The sequence below is a fragment of the Ciconia boyciana genome, chromosome 3 (genome assembly GCF_034638445.1).
Source record: "Ciconia boyciana chromosome 3, ASM3463844v1, whole genome shotgun sequence".
Classification (NCBI taxonomy): Eukaryota; Metazoa; Chordata; class Aves; order Ciconiiformes; family Ciconiidae; genus Ciconia; species Ciconia boyciana.
The window spans coordinates 109,090,708-109,103,402 of NC_132936.1; the positions used below are offsets into that span (position 1 = coordinate 109,090,708).

At 36.8% G+C, this 12,695-nt stretch overlaps 1 protein-coding gene across 7 annotated transcripts in view; it reads right to left on the reverse strand.

Annotated features, from left to right (window-relative positions):
• LIN9 (lin-9 DREAM MuvB core complex component) overlaps positions 1–12,695 on the reverse strand; it is a 39,349-nt gene that overhangs the window by 11,873 nt on the left and 14,781 nt on the right. For all 7 annotated transcript variants that reach the window (XM_072857046.1, XM_072857044.1, XM_072857047.1 and 4 more), the window contains 6 exons: positions 10,683–10,816; positions 7,525–7,650; positions 2,789–2,946; positions 1,523–1,656; positions 396–515; positions 121–222 (listed from right to left, as the gene is read on the reverse strand). In XM_072857046.1, coding sequence (XP_072713147.1) covers positions 121–222; positions 396–515; positions 1,523–1,656; positions 2,789–2,946; positions 7,525–7,650; positions 10,683–10,816 — 774 coding nt within the window. The remainder of the gene's footprint in view (positions 1–120; positions 223–395; positions 516–1,522; positions 1,657–2,788; positions 2,947–7,524; positions 7,651–10,682; positions 10,817–12,695) is intronic.

Below are 12,695 nucleotides of genomic sequence, written 5' to 3' on the forward strand. Positions count from 1 at the left end.
TTAATTTGGATATCACCATATCTGTCATAAATCAACAGAATGTCATTTAACTGCAGAAGAATTGGCAGAATAAACACAAAAGGACAATACACAAAATTAAGAGTTGCAGTTAACACTTACCACTTGAATAAGGAATTCTACTGGAAAGCCTCCTAGTGTTTCACTATCTGTGCCTGAAATTTTGTTTTTCCACGAAGATTGTCCTAATAAAGGATCACTGTCCTATACAAGAAAGAACATTTAACTTAATAGCTTATTTTTAGAGGGATTTGCTAAAATTTTTATCTTGCTGAATAACCTCAGAAAATTACTCTCAAAAACTGTTTAAGGTAACAGCTTCAATATGTATCAGAAAATATTTCAATGATTAATATTACATGAAAAAAGTAACTTACTGTAATTGGAGACTGGAGTGAAGGTGTATAATGCAATCGAGGAGGGGTCACAAAGAACCTTGAAGGCCGTTGTTTCTGTCCAAAGGCAGCAATTGGCATCGTTTCATGAGGCTCGTTACTCTAAGACAGGAAAGGAAGGATATACTTCAGCTGTCAGATTAATTAATTTTACACACCTGTTGGAATATATGATTTCTTTCTGCAGTCTGGACTAGCCGTGTCCATCCATGCCCCAAACCCAACAACGTTAAAAGATTAACATTTTGCTTTTGGGCTAGCAGGAGCTTTACAATCATATTCCATTGCTGGAGTTTTCAAAGTGTTATGGCATCACATCAAATAAAACCTGCAAGAATATTTCCAAAAATTCTACTGGCAAGTTGCAGAAAAATCATGACTGAACGGGAGTTCAGCAGAGGCTCCAAACTCAGATCATGACAGAGACTAGTTCTTAGACAAATTATGGGCCCTTAGATTCAACACTACAGAAGATACAAAGGAATGTGAAGTCCTCTGAAAAGCTTGGAATCTAGGTCAGACTGTTTGGCAGGAGCAATTCCTGGAGCTCATAAACTGGTCCAAAAGCCTACGAGCTAGGAAATAATCCCAAACCGTTTGACCAAAGGAACATCGGCACAGGTAGCTTCATTACCATAAGAAGTTTCAAAATGACGTTCAATCAACTCATAATACTTGCTTGCGACTACCAGAGGCCTTCCCAGATTTTGGTAAATTACAAAGGGACAAGTTTTCTTGAACATTTTCTGCAAATCCTGCCATGATCCCATAGCAGAATTTTCTTTGGGATCTTACACTACTTGTTATATTTCTTCATATTAAACTCAGGCTATTATAATAACCTATAATAGTAGGTCTAGTAAATTATTCCAGGCTGAGCTATTATGTTTTTATCATACAGGGTTATTCTGTTCTGTAAAACCATAAACAGTGGAAGCTCATTCCCCTGGAATTTCCCATGCATCTGTTATGCTTGTTTCTACTTTATGACCATACCACCTGGATGTAATATTTTGAATTTTCTTCTTTTTGATTAAAGCATATAATTGCAGATTTTTAATTTTATTTTTTTATTACAGCTATTTTAAGAATGTGTCATTAATACTTACAAGAACTTCATAATCTGGGACTGTGTGTGTTCCAAGACCTGCCCTGTCAAAAGTCACTCTGTATGTAGCATTAAGAGTGTCTACAGCGTCTATTTGTCCGGTGAATAGTCCGTCATGGACACCTCGCAAACGTGCTTTTAAAAAAAAAAAAAAAAGAAAAAGAATAAAAGAAAGACAAACCAAACATTATAATGTTCTGATACCATTGAGAAAAATAGACTTAATACATCTTTTGCAAGTAACCCTTTATATGTGTATTTAAAACCCACAGATTAAATGAAAAAAAAAAAAGTAAACTCAGAAAAACAATTGTATGCAATGGAAATACTACTCAAATTTTTGTCAAACTTATCTTTGCAAGTCAAGTATTTCCAAAATCTAATCCTTAGCACTACACTTATGTCTAAATAAAACACTATTTAATACCCGATACCTTCTGACAGACATATTTTGCAGGCAAAAGTCAATTTCCGGTTGAATTTGCATACCATTTCTCTTTGATCACTTCCACTGATGACTGCATATTTAGCAAAAGACAACGAGGAACGAAGCTCAGGGATACAGCTCTAAGAGTGAGGAGAGGCAGTGTTGTGCATGCCTGCTCTTCAGCAAGAATTAAGGGCAGTGTTGCTGAAGAATGCAAAAAGCAATGAACAGTAGTGGCTTGAGTGGGAGATACCATGCTTAAGTGAAAAGCACGTGGATCACAGACAGGATGGAGGAATTCAAGTTTTTATAAAACTAGACAAAACTTGTAGAATGTTTTTAACAACACTCCTTCCACAGTTATGTGTAAGTTTTTTCAGTAAGGCAATAGCATGTTTAGTATACATGTCCAACTACACTGCAGTATCAATTGTGTATCTGTTTCAAAACAGATATTTTTATAATTATGGAAAAATAAATCTCAAGTTTTATATTGTTAGATTTTAAACTCTCAGATAGCACTCAGCTCTGAATTTAAGCATCTCTCTCTCCAAGATTTGTTAGATATACTAGACATAAAAAACCAACCCAAAAACCAAAACTACAATTTGAACAGCAGAAATAATAAACCATGCTAAGTTTGTACCTCAAAACCATATCACTGTTTAAAAAACACTAGCTAATCCTCACAAGCACCTTCTCAATGAGCTAACAATAAAAACATACAATTTTTGACGTTTTAAATTTATTTTAACTAGGTGCACTAAGTTTATTATGGTTTACTAAAATCTTTGCAAAACACTTGCCTGTTTTTTTGTTTGTTTGTTTTTAAGAAATTACCTGTAACTTTTGTTCCTATTACAAGCGGTAATGGAATTTCTTCTGGAAGATCTTTGAACTGTGAAATATCTGCAACTTTCCGCTGCTGCAAAAGTCTTATTTTCTGCCGTTTCTGTTTTAACGCTGATCTCTCTTCCTCAAAGAATGCAGAGGAACACCTATAATACAATTAAGTAAAACTATACTTAAATTCGGCACTGAAAACATACATATGTGAAGACACATCAAATAAATAGGCATAGTTTACAAATCAGTGAGAGAAAATTAAAAAGTGAGAGACAAGGATTTTTCCTTTAAGAGAAAAATGTAAAGGATTTCGTTGAACGGATTTAGACAGTCTTACTCCCCAGAATTATCACTCCTAAAATAACAGTTTATTTAAAAATAACACTCAGGAATGCTAGCTGTTTGCATTAGTATATCAGAAGAGTACAACTTTTTAGGACTTTTTCTGCTTATAGGGATCCACCTGGTGTCACAACAAAGCTAAAGCAGGTCCCACATCCAGTCTACTCTGAATATCAGTTCAATGCATGAAAGGAGGACTTACTGTGAGGTCCCTGGCTGCCATCACTTACTGATACACAGTAGATCCCTTTCACATGTGCTCATTAGCTCAATTAAACTAACATAGTATGAAAGGGCACCAGACTCAGAATATAAAAGAGCACTTCTCTGTCTCTCGTACTCTGCACAGATGCAAGCAAAACTCAGCCACAAAATCTCTATTCTGCAGATTAATTGTTCTGAGACTGATCATAGTAAAAGTACAAATTTGTTTGAACTTGGGCTACTGTGTAAAGTCAGATAATCTCTAGCAGTCCCCTCCCCCATTTGGGGGGGTGTGGGGCAGGTCCGAAAATGTAATCTAAAAGATGAAAAACTTACTCCCAAGGCCCTTACTTGGTTTTTCACAATTTTTCACTTTTAACCTACTGAATAGGCATTGATGCATGAGGGAGATACTGAAAGCATAAAGACATTGAGGACTCGAGCCTATCTCTCATTCCTCATTAAAAAAAAGTTTTATCATTCTTGTGACAATGAAAGAAGTCATTTTAAAAAGGAGTACAGATGCTATTGTAGGTCTGCTTAATTGCAGAAGCAGTTATTTATCAAATAATTTACTACCTTTGTTAATTGCTTTACTGCATTCAAATGCAATGTAAACATTTTCTGTGGAACTCATACAGTTATATATTGATTACTGATCAATAAAAAGTCCTATTTTACGAGGTTATTTTAGAAGACACTGACAAATCCTCTGCTGGTTCCCCCTTCTACACTGCAAATTATTTTCTGTTTTAAATCCCTTCAAGATCTTCCTCAGTTATTTATCCCTCACTCAGTACTAAGCAGTCAGCTCCTATTTCCAAGTCTGCTTCTACTACTCTCTTATTATATGCCAAAATAAACATTCTTATGTTTTCTTCTGTATACCCCTCTCTCGGAGAGTTCCACAAAGCCATTTCGCTGTTCTCCCAAATTTCTCTTCCTTGCAATGCATATGAGAAGATCACAAGAACTAAGCTGCCAGGATGCTGAGACCACTTCCTTTCATACTGATCAGCAGTTTCACACTCGTTTGTCTATATGAATACATAATTTGCCTTTTATCTTATACATGGTTTCTAAGTTACATGGGGCATAGACCATTCGTTTTGTCCAGTGTGTACAGTGTTAACACAATGAGATCTTAGTCCTAAGCAAGACATTAAAAAAATAAAAAGAATGAACAGGAATGAACTGAAGCTGTGATGTACTTCTGTCAGGTACGTGCAGTAATGCACTGCACTGAAGGTTCCTTTACTAGGCTTTCCAATCACTATCACCGCAAAAGTCATCACTAGTCTTTGTATAGAGTCTAGAAACTGTGTTGCAGATTGAGCAACTGTAGGTGCATGTCCCCCCCGCACCAGTTGGCCACTGAAGAGCAGAATGTGTTTACCTGGAGTTGTATTGCCTAATGATCCTCATTAGCAATTCAAAATATCTGGAAGGGGATATGGCAGAGAGAGTGATGGTGGTTGAGAGACTTATGCAAAGCTTATTTGGATATTCTCATTTAAAGATGCTATCTGCTTCATATTTACTACTGGGGAGGAACAAGTGTGAAATAATGCTTGCCATGGGCTATGAATATGAAGTAGCAAAATGCAGGTCAGAGCTTTTCAATTCCATTGAGGAGAACAGAGTGACTAATCACAGCAAGACCAAAAAAAAGGCAATACAAACTTTAATATTAGTCCTTCTAATCATGTTCAGGGTCTTGCATCAGGAACATCAGGTATCGCCTGATGTTCTTTGACCCATGCTCTTACAAATACAAATTCAATAAACTTTTTAAGAGGTTGAACATTCTCAGTTTCTACCTCGCTCATAAGAATTTGAACTAACAGAGGAATCATCACGATCGTACAGTGGCAGGACAAGCATATCTGAGCTTAATTCATATCCATTGCTATTTCACAACCCCAATTAAGTTTATACAGAGTACACAAGACTAACTATTACCTCTTCCTTTTCTTGGAGCATATCTTTCCCCACAGTCTACTGGAATCTTACAAGCTTTGCAGGCTCCCATGAAGAATACTGTTGTGCCAATCAACCACACTGTTGATGGTGTGATAGGACATTTAAAGTAGCAGCAGACATAAGAAAATATTACAATATATTTAAAACAAAATTTAAAAAAATACGACAACCACATGCACAGCTATCACACAGAGACACTATTATCCTCTGCCATCAACACTGTGGATGCAAAATGTCTTATTTTTTTTCTTCCCTCACGGGGAGATATCAGTATTGACACAGTATTTAGCTTACTTGCATATGATGAGGACAGACAGAACAAATTTCTAGCAGAATAGTAATGTAAAAAAACTTTGCTCTAGAGGTAGATGAAAATAATCTTGAAAAAGCATTCAAATTATTTAGAATAATTCAAAATCTTTTAGAACTAAGGCCGAAGACCACTCTGGACATCTTGAAAAAGACTACCAATAAATGGGTTTTTAAAAAATTATTAAAGAAATGAAAAGCAAACGGGAATGCTTATTTTATGTTGATAAAAAGCAAGAACTTGTAAAGTTTTGGTTAACAAACAAAACAAGATTCTATATCCAGTCGAATACTTGTACTTCAGAATTCAGATAAAACAACCTTCTGCCATTTAGACCCGTGGTTCCTTAGGCATGAGTCGCTCTTTTTAAAAAACTAACTGTATGATAGCTTATCAAAATAACCCACACCAAAACCAACAACACTCCCCCTGTCCCGTCCCGTGTGTCCGTCCCCCGTCCCCCCCCCCAAAGAAGGACGTTTTATCAATGGTCCAACAGACTGCTGAATGAGGCAAGCTGATCTTTTATAGTGGTACCCACTTTTGGCAAAAGTCAAATGAATAAGTGATGATTTAATCTCCAAATATACCATTTCCTCTCAGGGAGAAGCATGATGATAGAGGAATGAAAAGCTATCTCAGTTAAGCTCAAATGATATGAACACCTTTCCAAAAGGAACTATTTTTAAGCTGGCTCTGCTGCCTTCCCTTGACTGGCAATTTTTAGTTATGTAAAGCTGTTTATAGGTATAAGAGATGAGATAGCGTCCATCAGACAAAATATAATGTGACTCAGTACAGTGATCTATGAAATGGATTCAGTGCTTTAGTGTTTGTATTTTCATAAATAAACCAGTCTTTTATTTCCACAACACTACTTATACATTTTTCTCCCGATCTTACACAATGACAGGATGGTTCAGTTTGGGAGGGACCTCTGGAGGTCATCTGCTCCAACCCCTCCAGCAGAGTCACCCACAGGAGGCTGCCCAGGACCATGTCCAGATGGCCTTTGAGTATCTCTAAGGATGGAGATTCTACCACCTCTCTGGGCAACCTGTACCAGTGCTCAGTCACCCTCACAGTAAAAATGTTTCCTTATGTTAAGGCTGAACCTCCTGTGTTTCAGCTTGTGCTCACTGCCTCTTGTCCTATCTCCAGACAACACTGAAAAAAGCCTGGCCTCATCTCCTCTATGCCTTCCCTTCAGATATTTATACACAGAGATGAGATCCTCCCTGAGCCTTCTCTTCTCTAGGCTAAATTGTATAGGTTCTGTGAAAAGGCTGAACTGAATCAGTGGGTTTAAGAATTAAGAATTCTAAATTAGAGAGATAACACTATGCCCTTCATTAAATTCTGGTTTCTTCTCTACAATGTACAATATTTTATGGGTGACTATCCCCTCTCTCTGTTTTGGCAGCCAAGCCAGAAGTTGAGGATTTATAAAATGGTTTAAAGAATAATAAAATAAATGAGATGAAAATGTGCACTTGTTTTCCCCATGAAAAACTAGTTATAGCCAGAAAAAAAACTTAGTGAAAAATTGGCCTGTCTTCCATGCCAGGAAGCACTGTAGCATAGAAGATACAATAATAATTTCAACATATCCTAGCTTGGACACTCACTTATCTAGAGTGGGAAGAGAACATTTCAACTATAGGCTCATGAGAACTACATGGACTGGACACGCCCACATAAGGAACAGGGTGTGTGGGGGAGTAGGGTGTGTGCTCAGAGAACACCTTTTCAATAATATGTTTTTCTACTCTCAGCTATTGTTTTCCCTTACTATCTGCATGCAAAATTATTTTAGAAGCAACAATTCCAGTAACATCAAAAGTACACGTAGTTATTAGTTGAAAAGAAAGAAAGGGAAAAAAAAAATTACCTCCGTGGTTTTCCCATTAATCGTCTGATTTTCCCCCACTCTACTCTTGTCAATTTTCTGGTTTTCAAATTTGGAAAAGATTCTTTCAGGCATACACAGAAGTCATTATCGCCTTCAAATAGTGGTCTGTTGAAACATAATTGATCCTCTGTTAGCTACACTTAGTAAACTTTTGTCACAAGATTCCAAAAACCATCCATCATAAGAAATACATTGACAACAAAAAGCATAAATTAGTCATATAAACAAGACACTCCTATTCAAAGGACAAATTTAACCTGAAATAAATTCAACTGAAAACAGAGACAGAAAGTTTCCAGGACTATTGTTCTATTTGAACCTTACTATCAGTGATGTTTAAAAATGTTCCTCTCTCTTGTTACTACTGGGAAACATATGTATTCATCCTGCTTTGTAACGTATATAAAGGCACCAAATCAAACTTCAGCAAAGCCAATGCAGTGTCATGAGGATACTGCAACACACTGAAAGAAACCATAAAGATATGGTGAGGTATTGAGAATAAAGGAAGGGACAACGTGATACTGAGAAATAGAAAGTCAGTACCTTTTTCATAAATTCATTCAATTATAACCCAGATTCTCAACAGAGGGTTCCAAAATACAGGAAATTGAGCCAACTTGTCATTCTCTACAGCTATACAGGTGAGACTTTTATTGCATCATACCACGGCTCCATGATGAAGCAGAGGATCAGTATTACAGAAGTGACAGTTCAGAGAACGTACCTACACAACTTATGAATTTCTCTTTGATGCTATGACCTGTCTGTATCTCTATGTTTTATGACTGTCATTTACTTTGTAGTACCACATCCTTCTTGGGCTGAAGAGACAAGGGAACAGCAATGGATATGCCTGTCTAATAGCAGGTTAATCATTAAAGACTATGTGCAACTGAAATAGATCTCACCTGGTGAGAACAAAAGAATAACTGCATCCTAGATAAAGCACTTTTCTCCACTCTGCAGGGCACTGGGGTTTAGAGGGGAATATCCCCAAGCACAGGACAAAGAGGATCTTGGAAGCAACACTGCTTTCAAGTGAGTGTGTGGGGTGGCGGGAGAAAGGAAAGGTGCATGGAGATAAGGAGACTCAGGCAAGAATGGAAGAGAATATTTTTGCACTAGAAGGATCTACAGCTGTGGCATGAAGCGAAAAGGAAACCACAAAGAATGATCAATGAGGCTCAGGAAACAGACAAGAAAGTGCATAGAAGAGTTTTATTTTAACCAGATTTACTGTTGCTAATGTAAGTTATCTGTGTAAAGAACAACTGTTTTGGTTTTTTTTGGAGAAAGAGAATCTGTATTTGATTGTTTTTACTATCACTTGTCCCTAAGCAGGCAAAGTGTAAACCCACAGCATCCACAAGATTGGAAGCTCTGGAAAATGGTGGAAGCAAGCTACAGCTGCATCTGGTTCTGAGGGCCTACTCACTGTAGTAGTAAGTAGCTCTTTAGAAGTCTCTGTGTGTCAGAAGTCAATGGGATTTTACAGAAAACAGTCCTCTGCAGCAGCGTAGAGAGAATCCAACTGGAACAGCTTCAATAATCTAACAACCACAGATGATAGTTGTAGTGATTAAAATATTTTAAAAACTTTTAGTAGACATGGCATTTAAATTGATGATTTCAATTTCGGATGACACAAATCGAATTAAATATTTTGAGACTTGTACAGTGAGACATATTTTGTCAGTTGACAGTTAGCTCTACGCTTTAAACTTTTTTAAGCTTCTCATTAAGTCTAGATCATATCACTCAAAACAACATACAAAGTTTTTCTTCCAAAGATATGTAGTTTCTTAGTAAACTATAATATCTTAACATGATCATATCCTACTAGCATTACAAGCATATATTGATAACTATCAAAGAGGTTTTCAGAATTACCTGCTAAACTCAAATTCTAGTCTATTGATAGACCTAAAGTTCCACAGACAATTATTTGAGAATAAACTGAAAGTTCTTGGACTGTTGTAAAGATCGTAATTATAAATGTCACATATTAAAATTAGTACTAGGAGTAAGTAGGGTTTGGGGTTTGTTTGGTGGTTGTTGTTTTGTTTGGGTTTTTTGTTTTTGTTGTCGTCTCCCCCCTAATAAGGGGGGGGGGGGGAAGCATGTAAAGACTACTTCTTTCAAAGGAATTAAATCCTACAGATGATGAATTTAAAACTAACTGAAATGGAGGACATGAAATTTTTCTACTTGTGATGAATATATTCTAGAATGTTTTTCTGTTGCTATGACTGCCTTCTCAGTTAAGGAAAACAGCCGCAGCAATCGTGATTAAAACAGGAAGGAAAAACAGTAATTATTTTGTTATGAATAAATTCTGGAAAAGAATGCTTGTTAACTCTGAAGCCATTATTTAGAATATTGAACACTAGTGTTTCACCTATTAGTCAATCAGTGTAGATTGTAAGATTTCATTAATCAATAATGATTTTTACATTTCAGAATTTTTAGGTTTTCATGATTAGGGACTAAATTAAAATGGTTCTTTTAAACAATTCACACCACCTTGCTAGTGGCGTTAAGAGAACAAGCGCCAAAGACTCTGAGGCACAAATTGCAGAAACAGTCTAGGAGATAGATTAGGAGATCCAAGAAGGACGCTGATATCTAGACAACAGCTGAATAGTCACAACCTGGAGCTCTGTTAGTGATCACAATAAAAACAGGATGATGGGGAAGAAATATTCGAAATCAACATTTACAGCTTTTAGGGAAGCAGCACCTTAAGAAGCAGCAGTCTCCTTCCCATCCCCCGTGTGTAACACTGATCCAAGGGTTCAGAAAAGTCTAAGTGTCCTGATAACTTCATGCTTAAGATGCTAAAAACCTTATGAACAAAATCTTGTACCTGGTAGAGGCAGAGGTGATAAAAAGAAAATTATTTCCATGAAGGAAGGCTTTCCATAGAAGACTACCCAAGGAACTACCCAAGTAGGTTGCTCATTATAAAAAAGAGAGGCAAAAAACCAACCCAAAACACTGAAATAATTTTCAATAACTAATAATTTAAGAATAAACTTTGGAGTATCTAACCAATATATGGAAATTTGCAGCTCAATGTCAGAAAATTACTTGTTTCTCTACTAATAAGCAATAATTATATAAAACAAACATACTTATCTATATTTGAATAGAACCATTCATATATGCACCACTTGTGAGCTTTGGGAAGTTTGAGCAGGTTACGAAGCCGTAAACCAATCTTCTGTGATGCTTTCTTGTCTGGTGTTGGCATTGTTGTATTAAACTTCTATGTAGTAAAATAAAGGAAACAGTTAAACACAGTCCAACATTCTTCAATATTCAAATAATTAAACTAGATTTTCCTGATAAAAGTTTGCACATTAATAATTGTTACATTTTAATCGCATATACTGTTTCATGACAATTTTTTTGTTGCACATCTATAATAATCCTTACTGCATTATATGAGCGATGCAATCAAACGTAACAGATGGCAAACTTTAGCAGGATCAATAAAACAAATTATCTCTGGACAAAGCTCTTCTAACAGAAACACTTTCCAACACTGCAACTACATTACTGGTAACAATAGCATGGCACTAAAGTACACACAGACTTCAAAAGTTTGAGGCATCACTGAACCTTGTCTCAAGTGAGCATAGGTGATGTTGCGGCTCAGATGCCAGCCACGCCAACTGCCTCATTTGCACTACTGCTTCTACTCTTGCTAACTCTTCTTAAACCGAGGATGAAGCTAGCACAGGAACGTAATACAGCCAAAGCTTTGAGCAGAGTGTCTGCTTTTTAGAAAACTGCAAGAGAAACTGGCATGGACATAAGCAATCAAGTTTTAACTATATTTGAAAGCTATTTTATAAATTGCAGAAAAGACACTGTCTTAGATTGCATGCATAATACACAGACCTGAGTTTAAACAAGACTATGGAAAAATAATTCCGTAATTTTGTTCCAAGGACAGCTATCTTAACCGGCAGAAAAACTTATTTGCAAAAGAATAACAGTTTTTTGAGAATATTAGTTTAACTCGGTCCCTATGCCATAATCAGTTGTTATCCTTCCCCAAACGCTCAAAAGTATTTTGACCTTTAGTAGCAGCAATAATAGGTTAAAGCATAAGGTAGGCACCTTGCTGGCTCCTGCTGTGCTTAACCACTACAGGTCCCCTTTCTCCCACTGGAACTCCAGGAAACAAAGCCTAGCAGGGCAGCAAGATCTGTGAGCTATGGCAGCTGCAGTCCCTCACAAATGTTTATCTAGCAATCACTGGACCCCCTGAACCAGACATTTAAGGAGAAACCAACCGGGCTTAGAACATTATCCAGGCCTTTCTACTGTTAAGAAATCATGGTAACGAATAGAGGGAAATGTCATGGTCCTCATCTCTGACAAAATGGACCCAGCAAAATGGCAACTGCTAAGTCTTCCCCACTCGACACTGCACAGTACAGTTCAGAAGGCAAATAAGACCAGTATTCAAATAGTACTTTTTCAGTGTGGCAGATTCAGGCTCGTAAGGTGATGGTACAGAGAAGTGATTTGGATGACAAAGGTATTAGAGAGCCAATTGTTTGAGACTAAGAGATGTTGCCCTGTCTAACATAGCAAATAAAGGCTGAGAGAAATTACAGCTGCTCTTTCATGCTGTATCAAGGAGTAGACAGTCAAGTGGAGGAGTAGAAAAACAAGCTGTTTGAGTTGGAGGACATTATCGTTACAGGATCAAGAAGGTATAGATGGCCATGAACACATTTAGGCTACAAATCTAGAGCAAGTTCCTAACTGTTGGAATACATTAAGTTCTATAGCAGCCTTCTAAATGATGTAGTCAGTGCAAGAAACCTAGTCAGTTTTTAACTGAAGCTGAATAAATTTATGCAGACTACAAGATATGATTGTTTGCAGGAGCAAGGTGGGCAGCTAGTCTGGAATCCTTTCTAGCTCTGTATGCTTATGTCCAGGATCAAAAAGAACAGGTATTCCCATAAACAAACTGAGGAACCCAGTCATAAGGAAGAAAAATATAAAACTGTTTTGAATTGCGGCTTACTCCTAGCAACAGCTTTCCTCACAAGAATATTCATAAACTGATAATGCAACTTGAAAAGCAAATGTATTCTAATTTTCAACTAACACAGATAGGCTTG